Below are 17,382 nucleotides of genomic sequence, written 5' to 3' on the forward strand. Positions count from 1 at the left end.
AGCCATGGGTGCTTTGAGAACCAGAGCAGGAAGCCGTGCGGAGCTCTAACACCTGTATCTGATGTGGGGAAATGATGTCTCACAGGGCTATTGTGCAGAATAGGTGGCACAGGGCACGTGAAGCAAAGGGCCTGCCCGGCAGCGGCCTCGGTAATACATTTCAACTGTTTACAAGGATCAGCCCTCTCCCAGTACTTACCTGGCTAAAACCAGTGAAGAGCCACATGAGCCCAGGACCCAGAGTGAAACAATTGTCAGATGAAGAAAAGTTAAGGCCCTGCAGATGGTGACATTCTGGGCAACAGATTCAACTGAGAACCAAACAGATTTACTCGTTTATTGCAGGAGAAGCAGAGGACTGGACACAATCCCAATCAGAAGATGAAGAGAGTCCCTTGGCAGCAAAGGCCTTAGAAAGGCATGGAGGCAGAGGGGCTTGTAGCTGGCCATGGGGAAACATCCTGGGTATGTGTGTTGTCTTTGCATTTCAGGCAATGACCCAACGAAACGGGACTAAGAAGGAGGCCACTGAGAGAGCTCATGACTGGACTCCTTGCATCGAAGCATCACACCTTGAGGACAACAGGGAGAGGAAATGGAGTTGGGACTGTAGTGACAGACAAAGCATTTCTTGACTTGGAAAGGGATCCCAGGGAAGGAGAGGGAGGAAATGGACGGGTTGGGAAGCCTTCTGCTCACAGAGCCAACCACTTGTCCATCATCTGGAGGACTTTTTGGTGGCACAACTGCTCCCCGAGGTTTTGGCAAGGGGATCCTTGAGCTCGCTGCCACAGCTGCCTTTGGTCTTGACGTCTGCAGCTGCAGTTTTGTAGCTATAACTGCTCGAGGTGCCAAAGCCCATGCTGAAGCCAGCTCCTCCTGCCCCAGCACTGGTGCTGCTGATGACGGCTGGAATGGATGAGAGAAGACCTCAGCCCCAGTCAGCTCTAGCCCCACGTCAGAGCCCCTCCTGGGGCATCCTGGGCCACCCCCTTTACTCTCGCCTGCAGTGGCTTCCTGCTGAGATGTTTCAGTTTACTAAGAGATTTTTATCAGCACTGATCATATGGCTTCATTTTTCATGCATTTAGCCTCATACACTTTACCTTTTCCAATTAGTGTGTGAATTTCCCCCACGGGCAGGACAAATGAAGAGAGGCACTTCCCAGGGCCCATCTGGTGCTGCTGGTCTGCTGATGAGGAAAGGGGCCACTGAGGGCCCTGTCTCTCAGCACCACAGCATCTCTACACAGACTCTCCAGCTTTTACAGCCGAGGATGTGCTCTCATTCGTTCATTCAACCATTCCATCTAATTCATTCATTCCATCACTCAACCCTTTAGGCCCCTCAGTCCCCTTTAACTACAATCTGGGGCCTTTGTTTTGGTCAACAGAAAAATAATGTCACCATTAAGCATCATTCATTGGATGATACACTCATGAGTATCATTTGATCTTTCTATAGGTTGTACTTTTGTCTCTTATGATCGTCTTCTCCATCCACTGCTTCCCCCTAGTTACTCCAGCCAGTTCATTCCTTTTGCCCTTAAGTCTCCCCTGAGCCCCCTCTGTCATTCTGATTTCTCTTTTGTGTCATGAATTACAGGGACTTGGACTTCTGGCAAGGTGACTAAGGGCAGAACTGAGATCTGCAGATACTTACAGATGCTCACAGAATTTGGATATTCGCCAGACATCCTGAAGAAGGAGAAGAAAAACAGGTAAATCTCCCATAAATAATCACCCCAACCACTTGGAAGTCACCTCTGTGAATAAGCCTCTCCATGCAGAACGTGCCTTCCCAACCCCATCCCAGCCTCCTTTCTTCCCACACATCCCAGTGCGACCTCCCAAGAAATAGAGAAATGGAAATCTGCTGCAAGGAGTCAGCCCTCCATCAAGATGCTTTGGAACTGCTTGCTGTGTGGGATCATGAGTCCTCCACTTCCCTCTAGTCATTCCACTGGTCTTAGACAATTAAGAAGAATGAGCTTACCTCCCCATTGGAGCCCCCGGCTTTGCTGGAGCGACCTTGAACTTGGACGGCCCTTAGAGGCTGTCTTGCTTCTCCCCCTCCACCCATAAAAATGCACCATGAAAGGTCAGGGGATACTGTTTCTCAAACATTACCGGCATTAATACCTCCTCTCCCACAACCTTTGGGATTTTTTACAATTTGGTCTTCTTGCTGTCCAATTTCGGCCTTCCTAATCATGTGACAAGCCCATTTGCTGTATGGTTTTACTTCAGCAGGACCTAAACAGGACCAAACTGTTTCCCTTGGAGCTTCCTACCACAGCAGAGATAAAACTGGCCCCGACACGGGGTATCCAGCCCCTCACCTGCACTCCTCGCCCTCCAGCAGCTTGCGGTAGGTGGCGATCTCCACATCCAGGGCCAGCTTCAGGCTCATGAGCTCCTGGTACTCACGCAGCATCCGTGCCAGCTCCTCCTTGGCCTGGTGCAGGGCGCCCTCCAGCTCATCCAGCTTGGCCCGGGCGTCCTTCAGGGCGCAGTCCCCCCGCTGCTCGGCGTCAGCGATGGCTGTCTCCAGATTGGCGCACTGAAGGGCAAACAGATCCAGCACTTAAGAGTTAGAGCCCAGTTCTGAGATCTTGCTTGGACAATCTCCCATCGTTTTGTCCTGACTGATGGTAAGTGCTTGGAGATCCTACTGGTTTATCCAACTTTGGCCATCCCTAGAAGTGAGTCTGTTCTTCCCCTCACTCCAGGCATGGTTCACCCTGGCTCATTCCTCTGTATCTGAAAGTAGAAAACCTTCACCTGGGAGGAAGGAGGGGAAGGCACTGAGAAAGTGGTTGGCCTGGGCATGTGGCCCCTGCCCTCTCCCTCCTGGTCTGAAATATCAGCTGTAAGATTCTTATGTCAACTCTGAAAAAAAAGTCTGTGAGCAGCTAGACTTCATTCAGCTCTGCAGTGTACAGGTTGTTTTAGGAGATCCCATAAATCACAGGGAAAACATGAGGGCTAATAAAGTTTCTACTAATAAAATGTCCTATAAACTTGCCACACTTAGAGTTTGGTCCCCAAATCCCACAGAGAACTATGCTAAATGGTAACAGGCTTAGAAGATACCTTTATATAACTAAGAACGGAAAACCAAACACCGCATGTCCTCACTTATAAGTGGGAGTTGAACAATGAGAACACATGGACACAGGGAGGGGAACAATGTACACTGGAGCCTGTTGGCGGGTGGAGGGAGATAGAGCTTTAGGAAAAATAGCTAAAAACAAACAAACAAACAAACAAAAAAACATAGCTAATGCATGCTGTGCCCAATACTTAGGTGATGGGTTGATAGGTGCAGCAAACCACCATGGCACACATTTACCTATGTAACAAACCTGCACATCCTGTACATGTACCCCAGAAGTTAAAACAAAAATTAAAATTAAAAATAAATAAATAAAATAGACTGGGCATGGTGGCTCATGCCTATAATCCCAGCACTTTGGGAGGCCAAGGCATGTGAATCACCTGAGGTCAGGAGTTCAAGACCAGCCTGGCCAACATGATGAAACCCCGTCTCTACTAAGAATATAAAACTTAGCCGGGAGTGATGACACACAGTTGCCTGTGGTCCCAGGTACTCAAGAGGCTGAGGCAGGAGAATCGCTTGAATCCAGGAGACGGAGGTTGCAGTGAGCCCAGATTGCACCACTGAACTCCAGCCTGGGCGACAGAGGGAGAATCCGTCTCAAAAAAAAGGAAAAAAAAAAAAAATATATATATATATATATATATATAAATTAGAGAAGATACCTTTGCATAACTGCAGCTAGGGCCGTGTGCTTGCACGTACGCGAAAGCCCCCAGGGGGCTTCCTGAGCCCTTTAGTCCTGATGTATTCCCTCAACTAAGGTTTTGGTGAGAGGTGAGGTTTTCTGTCTGGGGTATGCCGATTTGTAGAGCCCCATTTACTTCACACCAAGGAAAGCAGTTGATCCAAGGCCAAATGGGCTGTAGAACATTGTCCAGCTGTCGCCATCCTCCTCTGCTGGGCAGGCCCCCAGCAGTGCCAATGCCCTCGCATTTTGGATGAATGGCTCACAGCCTCAAGGAGATGCCTAGGACCCAGCCTTCTAGCCACAGAAAACCCTTCCCCACCCTTGGGACTGTAGAGGTTTTAATCATTCATGGAGTGGCCACACATGCTGTCACCTGAATTTGTCAAACTGTCTTCTGTTCTTTTTTTACTGACCAAGATCCCACAGAGTGAACCTGGGGCAGAAGGACACCAAAAGCTTGGGTCTTCTGAACGTGGCCTGAGTTGAGAGGACTTGAAATTTTAGCATCCTTTCAAACAAATGTCACATGGATGCTGAGGACACCAAATGCCAAGAAACTCTGCATGTGATGGAGGAGGCCAGAAGGGCAGGAAGCACCTTAGCTGAGGGCCTTCAAAAGGAGCCCCAATGGGGACTCAGCATTGCGAGTGATCCCCATTTGTTCCCCACAGAGGATATCTTCCCTGACCACCAAAGCAAGGTCACTTTCTGGTAATAATCTCATCCAACCATAAACACATAGCATTTCATTAGTTAAACACTGTAGTAGAATACGGAGGGTAGCTTCAAACATCTGTATTTTTTCTGCACTTACATAGCTCTTGATTAAACAAAAACACCACAAGTTATTTAATGCTGGTCTTTCTTCTTTCCACTACCATGAGCACAGAGGAGTAGTGTCTGTGTGTGTGTGTGTGTGTGTGTGTGTGTGTGTGTGTGTGTGTGTACATGTGTAAGCATGCACCATGCAGGGTGAAAGATGGAGTGCAGAGGAGGGTAAGGAGATGGGGTCTTAAACCCTTGCACTGCCTCCACAAACTTGAGAACTCATGGGTTTGCTTGCTTTAGAGCCACAGGTGTGGTTGCAGGGGTACTACGTCCCAGAGAGCGGGACCTCAATGCAGTGCCCTCCCCACAGCACAGCACTAGTGCAGGAAGGTCCCCCACGAGTGCAGGGCCCTGAGACCGATCTAGGTTGTGGGGGCTGTGCCTCCTCCATTTTGTTCTAAAATCTCCTGCTGGATTTTCTCTCCTCCCACAAGGAATCATCATGCAAAACCTTCAAATGGCTCCATCTTACCTCCTGCGTTAGGTCTAAACCCCATGGCCTGCCTATCCCTACCCAGTCTTGTCCCTTGCTCCCTACCACCCCTGCTGAGCAGCGAGCCCCCTGCCCCAGATAGGCAAGCCCACCTGCACACGTTCCGTGCACATCCCTACCTAGGCTCATTGCTCCTGCTGGCTCCTTCACCTGCTCTTTCCCCTCTCCTGGTGTAATCCCACGTCCTGCAAAGCTTCCCTGAGGTCCTCATTCATCTCCCACCCCTCTGGGCTCCTGCAGCACTTACCTACAGTGTGTAGGCTGCTTTATCCCTCCACATCTGTTCAGATCATCCTCTCCTGGTAAATTATAGGAGAACCTAGGGAGGGCACTGTGTTTTACCCTTTCTTCATGTTATGTGTGGCCCAGATTGCGACTCAATAAATACTGTTAGTGGATTCATTTCATAGAACCCACCTGCTTCTTCACATTCCCTATCTCTGAGCGGATCCTCTGGATCAGGCGGTTGAGCTCAGAGATTTCAGCCTTGGTGAGCTTGAGGTCATCCCCATGCTGGCCTGCTGTGACCTGCAGCTCCTGGATCTGAGGTTGGGTGACAAGAGAAGAGGAACACAAGGATACTACTGAACTAGGGCAGGTTCCTTTTCTTCTGGACAGAAAAGGTCCTGCCCTAGTTCAATAGGATCCTCAGGTTCTCAAACATGAGGGCCTTGGCGGAGTTTGAATTTCCTGTCCTCAATTTGCCAAAGTTAGAAACATGAAGAAAACATGAAGATAAGACAATATATGTGAATTACCCATAGAAACAGAGTCAGAATCCTATCAGGGTTGTAGCTAGTGTGGCCTCAGCCAAAGGCCATGACAGGACAAAGGCTAAGCCCCATATATGTCCACAAAACAAGCAGAGATTGTAGTTAATCTCCCTTACGCATGGGGTGGCATTTCCACAAGGCTCAACTCCGAGACAAAGGAGGTCTTGACTGAACCCAAATACACACACACACACACACACACACGTACACATGCACACATGCTGAGAGGGTGCTAGCTGTGGCCAGTGGGACTCAGCACACCTGGCACCCAGCTCACCTTGGTCTGGTACAGGGTCTCAGCCTCGGCCTTGCTCTTCAGGGCGATCTCCTCGTACTGAGCACGAACCTCGGCAATGATGCTGTCCAAGTCCAGGTTCCGGTTGTTGTCCATTGACAGGATGACGGACGTGTCGCTGATGTGGGACTGGATCTGAGCGATCTCCTGGAGACGGTTTGGGGAGGGGAGCTAGTTAAGGGGTCCTCATGAGGAACTAGTTTTCTTGGTCCTCCTGGGCAAATTCCCCACCGTCCCTCTCTGCCTCTCCTCAGCGTTTGAACTCTGCCTCAGCACCAGTGCCTGGCAGGCATGTGAATGAGCGCCTTAGGTTTCAGCCCCAAATGCTGGGACTCCTCTCCCCATTACACACTCAGAACCACTCTTGCCCTCGTCTACATTCTCATCCTCAGAAACCAGCCACCACCACCCTTCACCCATAGGACCAAATCTGAACTCTACCTAGCATGTGAAGGCCCCTAGGGAGTCACCAGCACTGGTCCCTTCCCCAGGCCTCTGCACCCTTCCTCATTTCTCATGCTTTAGCACAGGACAGGCTCCTGGACCTTCCATTTTTCTGCCCCCCTCAGCACCCACTGAAATCTTCCTCTTTCTCCTCTCTCTCCAAGAACCTTCACTGATGGCCCAGGCAGAACCCACCATTCCTTCCTCTGCTCTCTGAAATCTCAGCTACATGGTGTTTTCCTGCCAGGCTGTGAACTCCTGGAGGGTGAGAATCATTTCTTCTCCTTCATGGACTCCTCAAAACCTAACTCATTGTTCAGCACCCAGAAGGGCCTTGGTGAATGTCAGGGCCACCAGGTTGAAAGCTTTCTCCCTCCCAATTCTTGGTCCACACCACCCTCCAGCCAGGGGCCAGAAGCCACTTGTTAAAGGAGTAACCTCCCAAGAGAGGTCAGCCAAGTCCTTACCCCTTCATAAAGGCACTTGAAGAATTTAATCTCATCTGTCAAGGAGTCCACCTTGGCCTGGAGCTCAACCTTGTTCATGTAAGCAGCATCCACGTCCTGGGAGCACGTGACAGTCAAGCAGCCCTGAGAGGGCCTTCCCTGCCCATTCCTCCCTCCCTGCCACAGGAAGCCTTGCTCTCTCTGCTCCCTTCACCCTGGGCTTCATGGGGGGCTCAGTCCCTGAGAGTAAACCAACTAACATGCAGTGCAATGGCCACACCAGTAGTGCAGTAAAATGCCCAGATTTTAGACTGGAAAATTCTAGAAACAGCATGCATCCCAGGCAAGGGACTTGGAGGGAGGGGTTGGGAAGTTAAAGTGCCAGTCACCCCTGCTCAAGGGACTGAGTGACCTACAGGGCCCCTTTCCTCACCCTACAAGCATCACTGTGCCAGGTGGTCAGGGAGGCCTCTAGGCTTCTTCCAGCCCACCTTGCACCCCTCTTACCTTCTTGAGTACCACAAACTCATTCTCAGCAGCTGTGCGTCTGTTAATCTCCACCTCATACCTGCATGGGGCAAGACAATGAGGTAATCCAGTTCTGCAAACATTCACTGAACAGTTAGTTATCACCTCTGTGCTGAGAGCTCAGTGTGGGGGTCTTCAAACTGGGATTCATGTACCCCTGGGGCACACATAACCTTCCTAAAGGGGATGTAGGCAAGGACATATTTAAAGGAATCAATTTCCAGCTCCTCTGTCCCTATGCAGTCTGCCTTAAAACTACCTGCCTCAGACAGCACCTGTGGTTGACATGTCATGCAGATTCTACTGTCCCTCTCCCTGTCACAATCAGCCCCTCCCACATTATAGCAGAGGTGAAAAGGCATTCCCTTCTGGCACATGGCATCTTGATACTGTGCAATGACTCAGGGTGCAAAAACCTCCTAGGCACCAAACAAAAGCATTGTTGTCACTTTCAAACTGTATGTTATACCTATTTCTTATACATATTTATGTTCCAGGTGAAGCAGAAACAGAAGCAAGGTCTAAGACACAGAAATTTGGTTAGGACTGGGATGTTCTTAATACAGACATGTTGTTGATTGGGGAAGTAAGGGAACTAATCATTTTATTTAAAGAGCTTACCTCTTCCATCCCTTATTATTCTCAAAGAATACATTACAGGACATTTGTGAGAGTATGGTAACAAAATAGAGCATTGGTAAGAAATAATTAATGATAAATGGATAAGCAAAATGTGGTGTATACATGCAATGGAATATCATTCAGACTTAGAAAGAAAAAAATTCTACAATATGCTATGATATGGATGAACCTTGAGGACATTCTGCTAAGTGAAAAGAAGCCAATCACAAAAAGACAAATATTCCAAAAGATAAATGATCTCATTCATGTGAGGTACGTAGAGTAGCCTAAGTCAGAGACATAAAGTAGAATGGTGGGAGCCAGGGGCTGTGAAGAGGGGAAGGAAGAAATGAGGAAGTAGTGTTAAGTGGGTATACAGTTCCCATTTCACTAGATGGAAAGTGTGTTCTGGAGGTGGACGGTCATAATGGTTGCAATGTATTTGATACCACCGAACCGTCTACTGAAAAATGGCTAAGATGGTAAATTTTGTTAAGTGTATTTTACCTCAGTAAAACAGTGAAAAAAAGAATTAAGGCTAGGTAATAGCTTTTTTATTCATGTACTTAACATAAACAATCCTTTTCAGCTCTTTGCTCATTCCTAAGGCATGTCCCTGGCAGCCCCCTCCTCAAAAATCACTGTTGAGTGTGGCAATTCCTCAAGGATCTAGAACTAGAAATACCATTTAACCCAGCAATCCCATTACTGGGTATATACCCAAAGGATTATAAATCATGCTACTATAAAGACACATACACACGTATGTTTATTGTGGCACTATTCACAATAGCAAAGACTAGGAACCAACCTAAATGTCCATCAATGGCAGACTGGATTAAGAAACTGTGGCACATATACACCATGGAATACCATGCAACCATAAAAAAAAGGATGAGTTCATGTCCTTTGTGGGGACATGGATGAAGCTGGAAACCACCATTCTGAGCAACTATTGCAAGGACAGAAAACCAAACACCACATGTTCTCACTCGTAAGTGGGAATTGAACAATGAGAACACTTGGACACAGTGTGGGGAACATCACACACCTGGGCCTGTCATGGGGTGGAGGCAGGGGGGAGGGATAGCATTAGGAGAAATACCTAATGTAAATGATGAGGTAATGGGTGCAGCAAACCAACACGGCACATGTACACATATGTAACAAACCTGCACGTTGTGCACATGTACCCTAGAACTTAAAGTATTAAAAAAAAAAAAAAAAAGGCACTGTTGAACGGCTGAAGCCGTGCAGGATAGTGAAGGGAGTTATTTCCAGTGTGATTAGGATGTCTTCCAAGGCTGCAGATCTTTCTAGTCATGCTATATAAAACACACAGAAAGCAGTTTATACGATTTATCCCAGATTCTGTGTCTTATTCAAAAGACAACTGAAACCTTTTAATCAAATTATGTCATGAAACAGCTATTTCTCTTCAGTCAAACTTTATTTTATATTATCTTAAAAAATGCTTAATAATGTCTACCTCCTCTTAATAAAAATAAAACATATGGTAGTTGCCAGACCAATTAATTTTTAGTAGTTTATATCTATTTCCTAAAATACACAGAAAACTTTTGACCAAGTGGGCTATCAAAATCAATTACATTAGTTATAAATAATTTTACATTATTTACTTCTAGAGGCCAAGCACTAAGTTCAATACACACATTAAAAATAAAAATGATAAGTTTTATGGCATTATAAACTTAAAAATAATTTATTATTTAAAAATATATTGCAATGAATAATTAAAAGTTAAACCATGAAAAAGCACATATTGATTTCTCTTGTTTTATAATGTAGTTGTATTAGTTATATTAAATCTAAATCATTTTAATCTTGAATGCTTTCAATAACCTATTATACAAGACATATTTCTTTCTTAATTTATTGCTGAGTGGATTTTATAACAGTCCCTAAAGTTATTTTTAGGGACTTCTTATTTTTACTTGAATTGAGAAATGAAGTCAGGCTTTTTCTGATAAAAAGCAACTCATGTCTCTGATTTGAACATGAAGACTGGCTTTTCCAATGAAGCTAGAGGGCAGATATTTTCTATGTAATTGAATGAGGTAAATCTGCAGCTCCAAAGTCTCAAAAATGTGCCGGTGTGTGTATTCGTGTACAAAAACATGAGGCAGAATCACATTATTCTTTAAGGATAAAGAATTGGCATAGGTGTATTGAATATTAACAATGTTTTATGTTTCCAGTCCTTTCTGATCCATTGGATTAAACATGGTGCTCCTAAAGGACAGAGTAAGTTGTATAAGCATGGTCATTTGATCAGTCTTGGTAAAGCCTTATGGAAAAATCTTCCAGAAATTTGGAAGATAATGACTTTGCTGACTATGACACAAGTTCTTTTTACAAGTCAGATGGTTTTTAAGTTTTGCTTTCAAAAAAAGAAGGTTCTGAATTGTCAGCTGACAGATGGTTAAACATGATCTTTAACGATGAGTCATTATGTGATTTTGACATAATCATTCACCTAAGAAAATATATGTTGAGTGTAGGGTACTTTGTAGGCACTTAGGATAAGTAAGTGAACAAAAATTTCCCTGCCCTTATGAAGCAGAGAGAGACAAACAGCAAACACAACAAATAAGTCAATTATGCAGCATGTTAGAAACAGCACTATGGAAGAAAGAAAAAGCAGAAAAACTGGAAAGGCATTATGAGAACTAAATAACACTGGACTTGCAAAACTCCTTCCATTAAAATCTACTTATATGATTAAAGTTTCCCAGCACTTACCTAAGAATGGAAAACACACAGGACTAGAATCCTATCTCAGCTCAATAAGAACAATGTTCATACATGGATAACTAAGCCACTTAGAAAAAAATCTACCCCATTCAACTCATTAAGAAATGTAATTTCAATTTTTTTTCAGTTCTTATGTTTAATACTTATTTAACAAAATTAGCAATATATTTTGTTGTTTGGATAACTCAACCCAAAATAAGTCTTTTGACATTTAAAAACTTACAATCACAAAAAGTAAACTTTCTTTTTCTTTTTTTCTTTTTCTTTTTTCTTTTTCTTTTTTTTTTTTTTTTTTTGACAGAATCTTGCTCTGTCACCCAGAATGGAGTGCAGTGGCATGACTCGGCTCACTGCAACCTCTGCCTTCCAGGTTCAAGACATTCTAGTGCCTCAGCGTCCCGAGTAATTGGGAACACAGATGCGCGCCACCATGCCCAGCTAATTTTTTATATTTTTTGTAGAAACGGGGTTTCATCATGTTGGCCAGCTAGCCTCGAACTCTTGAGCTCAAATGATCCACCCGCCTTGGCCTCCCAAAGTGCTGGGAATACAGGCCACAAGAAGTACACTTTTTAAAGTTTCAAGATACATGCATATTTTGTGATAGGGTGATCAATAAAAGACTTAGAGACATAAAAATATATTATATTAGAACAAAATTATGTAGGGAAAGTGGCATGAAAATTGGAGTTCAAATAAGAAAAGGATCAAGGTAAAAGTTATGATTTTTAAAGCAGAGCCCGTTCATTGCCTTTTTAGATGAAGGGTGATGGGCACTAACCTGCCGCAGCACCTGGATGCAATTGGATACATCTAAATGAGTGATGTGGCTATTACAATTTCAAATAGGAATACACGTAATACATTTTAAATTACACTCTTCGAAACTACTTACACTTATGATTAAAAGTTGCAGTCTCAATTTTTTAATTGTGAAATTTTTTAATTGTGAAGAGTTTTCAAAAACCATTTCAGAGAATCTATGAGAAAAGCTTCAGTGTATACAATGATGCTTAAGACATATACACTGTGAATCTTCTAGAAGCTCACAGTTTAACAAGAAGGCACATACACTGAAAATTCTAATTCGCAGGTGATATATGATTAGCATTTCTTATGAAATATCGTAAGAGAGATGCAAAAACCTGGCATGAGGACCCACAGGTAGAAGAGATGAGTGATAAAATCAATTTTAAAATACTCCTAATAAATGCAGCTAATATTTATTGTACCTCTTACTACGTGCTAAACACTGTGCTAAATTCTTCACACACATTATTTCATTTGATCCCCACAACAGCCCTATGAAGTAGATTCTATTATTATCCCAATTTTATAAATGAGGCAAAAGACATGAAAATACTTGGCCAAGGTCATAATGCTAGTTACTAGTGAAGCCAGGACTTCTGACATAGGGAAAACAATGTCTTACATTTGTGTAGCACTTGGATTCTTTTCAAAGCTGCTAATATACTACTGTCTGGCTGGCATTATCCTCTCAATAGCTCTGTTAGGTAGCAAGGCAGATATCAGTATTTGGTTTTCATAAATACTAAAACTAAAGTTCACAGAGGACACAGAGACTCATCTGTGGTTGCTCAACTAGTTCATGGTGTTCAGGAGCACAAAACCACTCCAATCTGAAAGGCCCAGAGATAGCACCATCCCTGGATGCCTCTGTCTGGGACTTCTGGACTATGCCCGGCAGCCCCCTGTTCTTTCCAGACCCTGCTTGCATCTCTAGTTGGGCTCCAGTTCCCATCTTAATTCCACCAATCTCAGTTCACACTGTATTTGTTTCTTCTTCTTGGTGGCTATCTGAAACTGTTCTTTAAGCCTGTCCTCACAACCTGTGTGCTCTCTGAGGTCAGGGACCATGTCCCCTCCTTCCTCAGGTTCTTCATGCAGGGCTTGGGCCAGGGTTCTGCTTTGAGGGAATTTCAGAATAGAGATGGGCAAGTAGATTGAATATGGAGCAAGAGAAAGAACTCAGCTCTGACCATCTCCAGCCACTTGAATTGTGGAAGAAGCCACCTGCCCCTAGAAATCCTGGCATCTGGAAGCAAACTTCCAAAATATCAGGTCACACCGAGCCTTGATTTATTACTCTCTCATATTCGGCTCAACTTGGAGGAAGACACACTCTCTGGTTCCAACTCATTCTCAATCATCCCTCAAACATTCTCAATTCTTCTCTTTAAAGGCAGGATTCAGCAGCACAGCCATGATTCAACATGGAATATGTTTTTAAAATTCTTTTTTTTTTTAGATTTAAAATTTGTTCTGGAATTGGTGGAGTGTCTTACGTTCTGGGAACTGCCATGGAAAACTTCACTCAGGAGGAACTACAAAGGCATTTGAAATATCCATCTGGTTTTCATAAAACTCTCTTTCCCCCATTCCTTCATTTACAGTGCTAGAAATTGAGCACACATTTCCTAGACAGTTTGGAGAACCGGTGTAGGTAGATCTATTCTTTTCCTAAGTCCCATTCTGACTGGATGTTCCTCCCTCCCCTGGTAACAGCAAAGGATCTAAGAAGCAAAAATGCTGTCTCCAAACAAAAACCTCATTTGAAATCAGATCCTCCAGAAGCATATTCCCTGCCACTCACTCACTTCTTCTTGTAGTCTTCCACCAAATCCTGCATGTTCCTCAGCTCCGAGTCCAGCCTCACCCTATCCCCAGACAGCGTCTCCAGCTGCTTCCGCAGGTTGCTGAGGTAGCCCTCATAAATGGGCTCCAGGTTCTTCCTGCAGTTGTTCAAGTCCAGCTGCTGTAGGAGGTTCCACTTGGTCTCCAGCACCTGATTCTGCTGCTCCAGGAACCGCACCTGGAACCCAAAGGCAGTCATCGCCCAGAGTCCCCATGCTGTTGCCTCTCAAGAGTGAGGAGAGGGCCCCAAAAACCAGAGGCAGCCATCCTGGGGGATTGGGGGTAGGAAAGAGCAAGGCTCATCCCTGGGTGGATTCACCAAGGGACATGCTCACCTGGATCTCCAAGACAAGAAATAGGACCCAGTCTATAAGAAATCAGAAGAGGACTTAAGCAATGGTACCACCTGCCTCTGCCTTAGTGAGTTTTCATGAGACAGAGGTAGCTTCTCTTGCTATAAATGCTGGTGCTTTCTGAGTAAAGAGAAATGGGGAGCAGGGGAGAAACAGGGACTGGGGAGTGACATTGGAAAGCACACTAGCACTTAGAGCCTTCCTCCTGTTGTGTAGCCTAAATTGCACTTGGTTTGTTCATTTCTTTGTTGTTCACAGCAGGCTACCACATCTTCACAAGGTTCCTTCATACTTGGCCAGGGTGCACATTTTTAGACTCAATAACTCTGAGCCCTCTGCCACACACCTCTTCTCACTTATCTCTTAGCTTGAGGGGCAGAAGGAAACATGCTAGGGAACAACAGACATAAAAGAGCAAGAGAATGCCCCAGCCTCTGGAACAGCTGCTGTGTTTCTTCCATGCAGACCTGTGCCCTGCAGCCACCTCACTTCCTATTCCCTAGCATAGTGGTGGCACGCGGTCCACCACCAACAGTCCTGTCCAAGGTGAATTCATTTCTTAGCCTCCCATGTCCTAATATCCTCATCTGCAAGGCAGAACAACAACAGAATGATGGGTTGTGCATTAGTAAATGAGAATTACTTGGGACAGCACCATAAATGTCAGCTATTGTTAAAAGGCTGTCCCTTATAACTCACCATCTAGATCTTCCACTCAGGTGGAGACAAGAGAAGCCCATTCCCTGTCTCCTCTCCACTCACTGGGGTCATTGCCTCGGAATCTCCAGAGACAACTTCCCTACTACCCCAATTTCTGGACACCCCACCCTCAGCCTACACCTGTAACCTTACATGCACTCTTTCCAAGTGCCTCCTCAGCCTCACCCTTCAGTATTCCGGCCCTTTTCTCTCACCTCCTCTATCACCTTCCTAGCTCTCACCCCACTCCTCAAGCACCAAGCACCATGTCCTGCAATGTCTACTGGCCTGTGTCCCTAATGCCCTGCCCTGAATGTGGGTCCCATCTCCTCTTCTGATATTGGAAGCTCTCAAAGTGCCCATTCCTTGGCAATCCTGCCCCCTCCCTTCCCACAGTCTTGTCTCATGCAAGAAAGAAATGAAGGTCCTTGATATTGTTTGGCTATGTCCCCACCCAAATCTCAACTTGAATTACCTCTCCCAGAATTCCCACGTGTTGTGGGAGGGGGAGGTAAATGAATCATGGGGACCGATCTTTCTCCTGCTATTCTCCTCCTGATAGTGAATAAGTCTCATGAGGTCTGATGTGTTTATCAAGGGTTTCTGTTTTTGCTTCTTCCTCATTTTTAGCTGGCCGCCGCCATATAAAAAGTGACTTTGATCTCACATCATGATTCTGAGGCCTCCCCAGTCACGGGGAACTGTAAGTCCAAATAAACCTCTTTTTTTTCCCAGTCTCGGGTGTGTCTTTATCAACAGCTTGAAAACGGACTAATACATCCTGTTTATTGGAAGTATGTGCCAGGCACTGTTCTGAGCACTTTGTAATCATCCCAATTAAGCCTCAAGGCAACCCACTGGAGCAAGACCCATTATTGTGCTCGTTTTACAAATGGAAAAGGGAGGCTCGGAAAGGTTATGACTCGCCCAGGTTCCCACGCATCTCACCAGTGGCAGAGCCGGCACCCCTGTGCACACTGCGCCCAACGCAGGTGACAGGCCAGTGCCCGAGGACTCACCTTGTCGATGAAGGAGGCGAACTTGTTGTTCAGCGCCTTGATCTGCTCCCGCTCCTGGGCACGCACCCTCTGGATCTCGGGGTCCAGCTCCACGTTGAGCGGGGCCAGGAGGCTCTTGTTGACGGTGACCTGAGGGATGCCCCCGGGCGGGCACACAGAGGGACACGCGGGCCCCAGTCCGGCGCTGCCAAAGACGGTGCCCACGAAGCCGCCCAGGCGGCCGCCACCCCGCCCCGCCGCAGCGCGGAGAGCCAGGCGCCGGCTGCCCCCAAGGCAGAAGAGGCTCTTGCTGCCAAAGGAGGCCAAGCCCTTGACCCCGGCCCGGAATGAGGCGGAGCTGCTGCCGTTTAGGCTGGAAAGGACCGCGGAGCAGCCGCTGAAGCCCAGGCGCTCCTCGCCGGGGAAACGGGTCAGTTGGCGGCTCATGGCTGTCAAGGACCCGTGCTGGCCGCGCGGGAGGCAGGAGGGGCGCAAACAGCCGCTGTGTTCTCGGTCCTGCTGGCCCCTTAAATAGCCTGGTCGGCTGGAGTCAGCCTAATTTGTACCTCGACAATTCCTTTTAGATCCCTTGAGGCCCCTTGGGTTCTTCATGTAGGAAATTACCATGCACTCACGGAGAATTTTGTCTGTTCGGCCGTGAACTCCCCGTGAATCCCTATAAAGTGACCCAGAACCCAGCATTTACTTGGCTCACCTCCTGCATTATCATGGCTTAGCGACCTTATCTCCACCTGCTGGCCTCCAATTACTGGGGTTATTACTCCTGATATCGCCCCTGGAAACTTCCAGTGGGGCTGGCTCCTCTGGGTGTGTGTCTGGGGAGATGGAGGAGTGTGAAGCAGATGTCCAGGCTGCTTCTGCTTCAGAAGGCCATGAATAGGGTCAAGAATATCCCAGAAAATCATCCTTAGCCTGTCCTCCTCCTGCCTCCCGGGCTTCTGCATAAGGACAGCTCTGTCCTGTGTGCAAGAAGGAAGTTCGGAAGGAGATTTTGGCCCCATCTGCAGAGACCTCTCAGTCTACTGGGGAAGGCAGGACACAGAGAGCTCCGGTCACAAGTGTTGGGGGTTGACTTTGGACCAGAGTGAAAAGGTTCCTCCACTAAAGCATTTCTAGATTAAGAATGGGGACCATGCTATCTGGGAGGGAGGGAAGAAGGCCTGGGGAGGTGGCACAGGAAGGCTCAGATGTGGTTTAGCAGATGATATTTCCTAAGGTTTTGAGCTGTTTTCATTTTTGTTTTCTTTTAATAGCAGAAGAGGCTCATTTATCCAATCCAGGAAACCTCTGCTCAGGTCATTTGCAACCCTGTCATTTCTAATTCAGCATCAAAATGTGATCAGTTATTAGGAACAGGTCACGACTCTTCAGATCTAAAACCAAGAACTAGATTCTAGAACTTCATTCCCCTTTAAGCTACAGAGGCTGCTTCTTCCACCTAACCCGATTTCCTTGTCTCAAACTTAAGCTGCCTTCAAGTCTCCTCCTCTCTTAGCAACAGCTCTCCTGTTCCTCTGGCATGCAGGTGGGATTGTTTCATTGCTCTTATTTCTCAAGCTGTCTGAGTCCTGGGTATGTGTTCCATTTCCTCTCTCCGATTGACAGGGCCCCCTGGATTCACCCTTCCCTCCCCTGCTCCCC

The 17,382-nt window shown here is 46.2% G+C and overlaps 1 protein-coding gene across 1 annotated transcript; it reads right to left on the reverse strand.

Annotated features, from left to right (window-relative positions):
- Nucleotides 1–324: 324 nt before the first annotated feature.
- Nucleotides 325–16,167, reverse strand: KRT72 (keratin 72). Its single transcript, XM_005570939.4, has 9 exons — nt 15,742–16,167; nt 13,634–13,848; nt 7,599–7,659; nt 7,113–7,208; nt 6,184–6,348; nt 5,551–5,676; nt 2,343–2,563; nt 1,664–1,698; nt 325–909 (listed from the first exon to the last, which is right to left on the reverse strand). Exons 1-9 carry the CDS (start codon nt 16,165–16,167, stop codon nt 719–721), a joined length of 1,536 nt encoding a protein of 511 aa, XP_005570996.3. The 3' UTR covers nt 325–718.
- Between the last annotated feature and the right edge of the window lie 1,215 nt (nt 16,168–17,382).

The sequence above is a fragment of the Macaca fascicularis genome, chromosome 11 (genome assembly GCF_037993035.2).
Source record: "Macaca fascicularis isolate 582-1 chromosome 11, T2T-MFA8v1.1".
Classification (NCBI taxonomy): Eukaryota; Metazoa; Chordata; class Mammalia; order Primates; family Cercopithecidae; genus Macaca; species Macaca fascicularis.

Excerpts from the sequence above, each read along its gene's own strand:
- KRT72 (XM_005570939.4), bottom strand. The coding sequence starts at position 16,167 with ATGAGCCGCCAACTGACCCGTTTCCCCGGCGAGGAGCGCCTGGGCTTC. Across the intron at positions 6,349-7,112 it reads TCAAGTGCCTTTATGAAGGG|GAGATCGCTCAGATCCAGTC; the intron begins GTAAGGACTTGG and ends AACCGTCTCCAG. Across the intron at positions 5,677-6,183 it reads AGACCCTGTACCAGACCAAG|ATCCAGGAGCTGCAGGTCAC; the intron begins GTGAGCTGGGTG and ends ACCCAACCTCAG.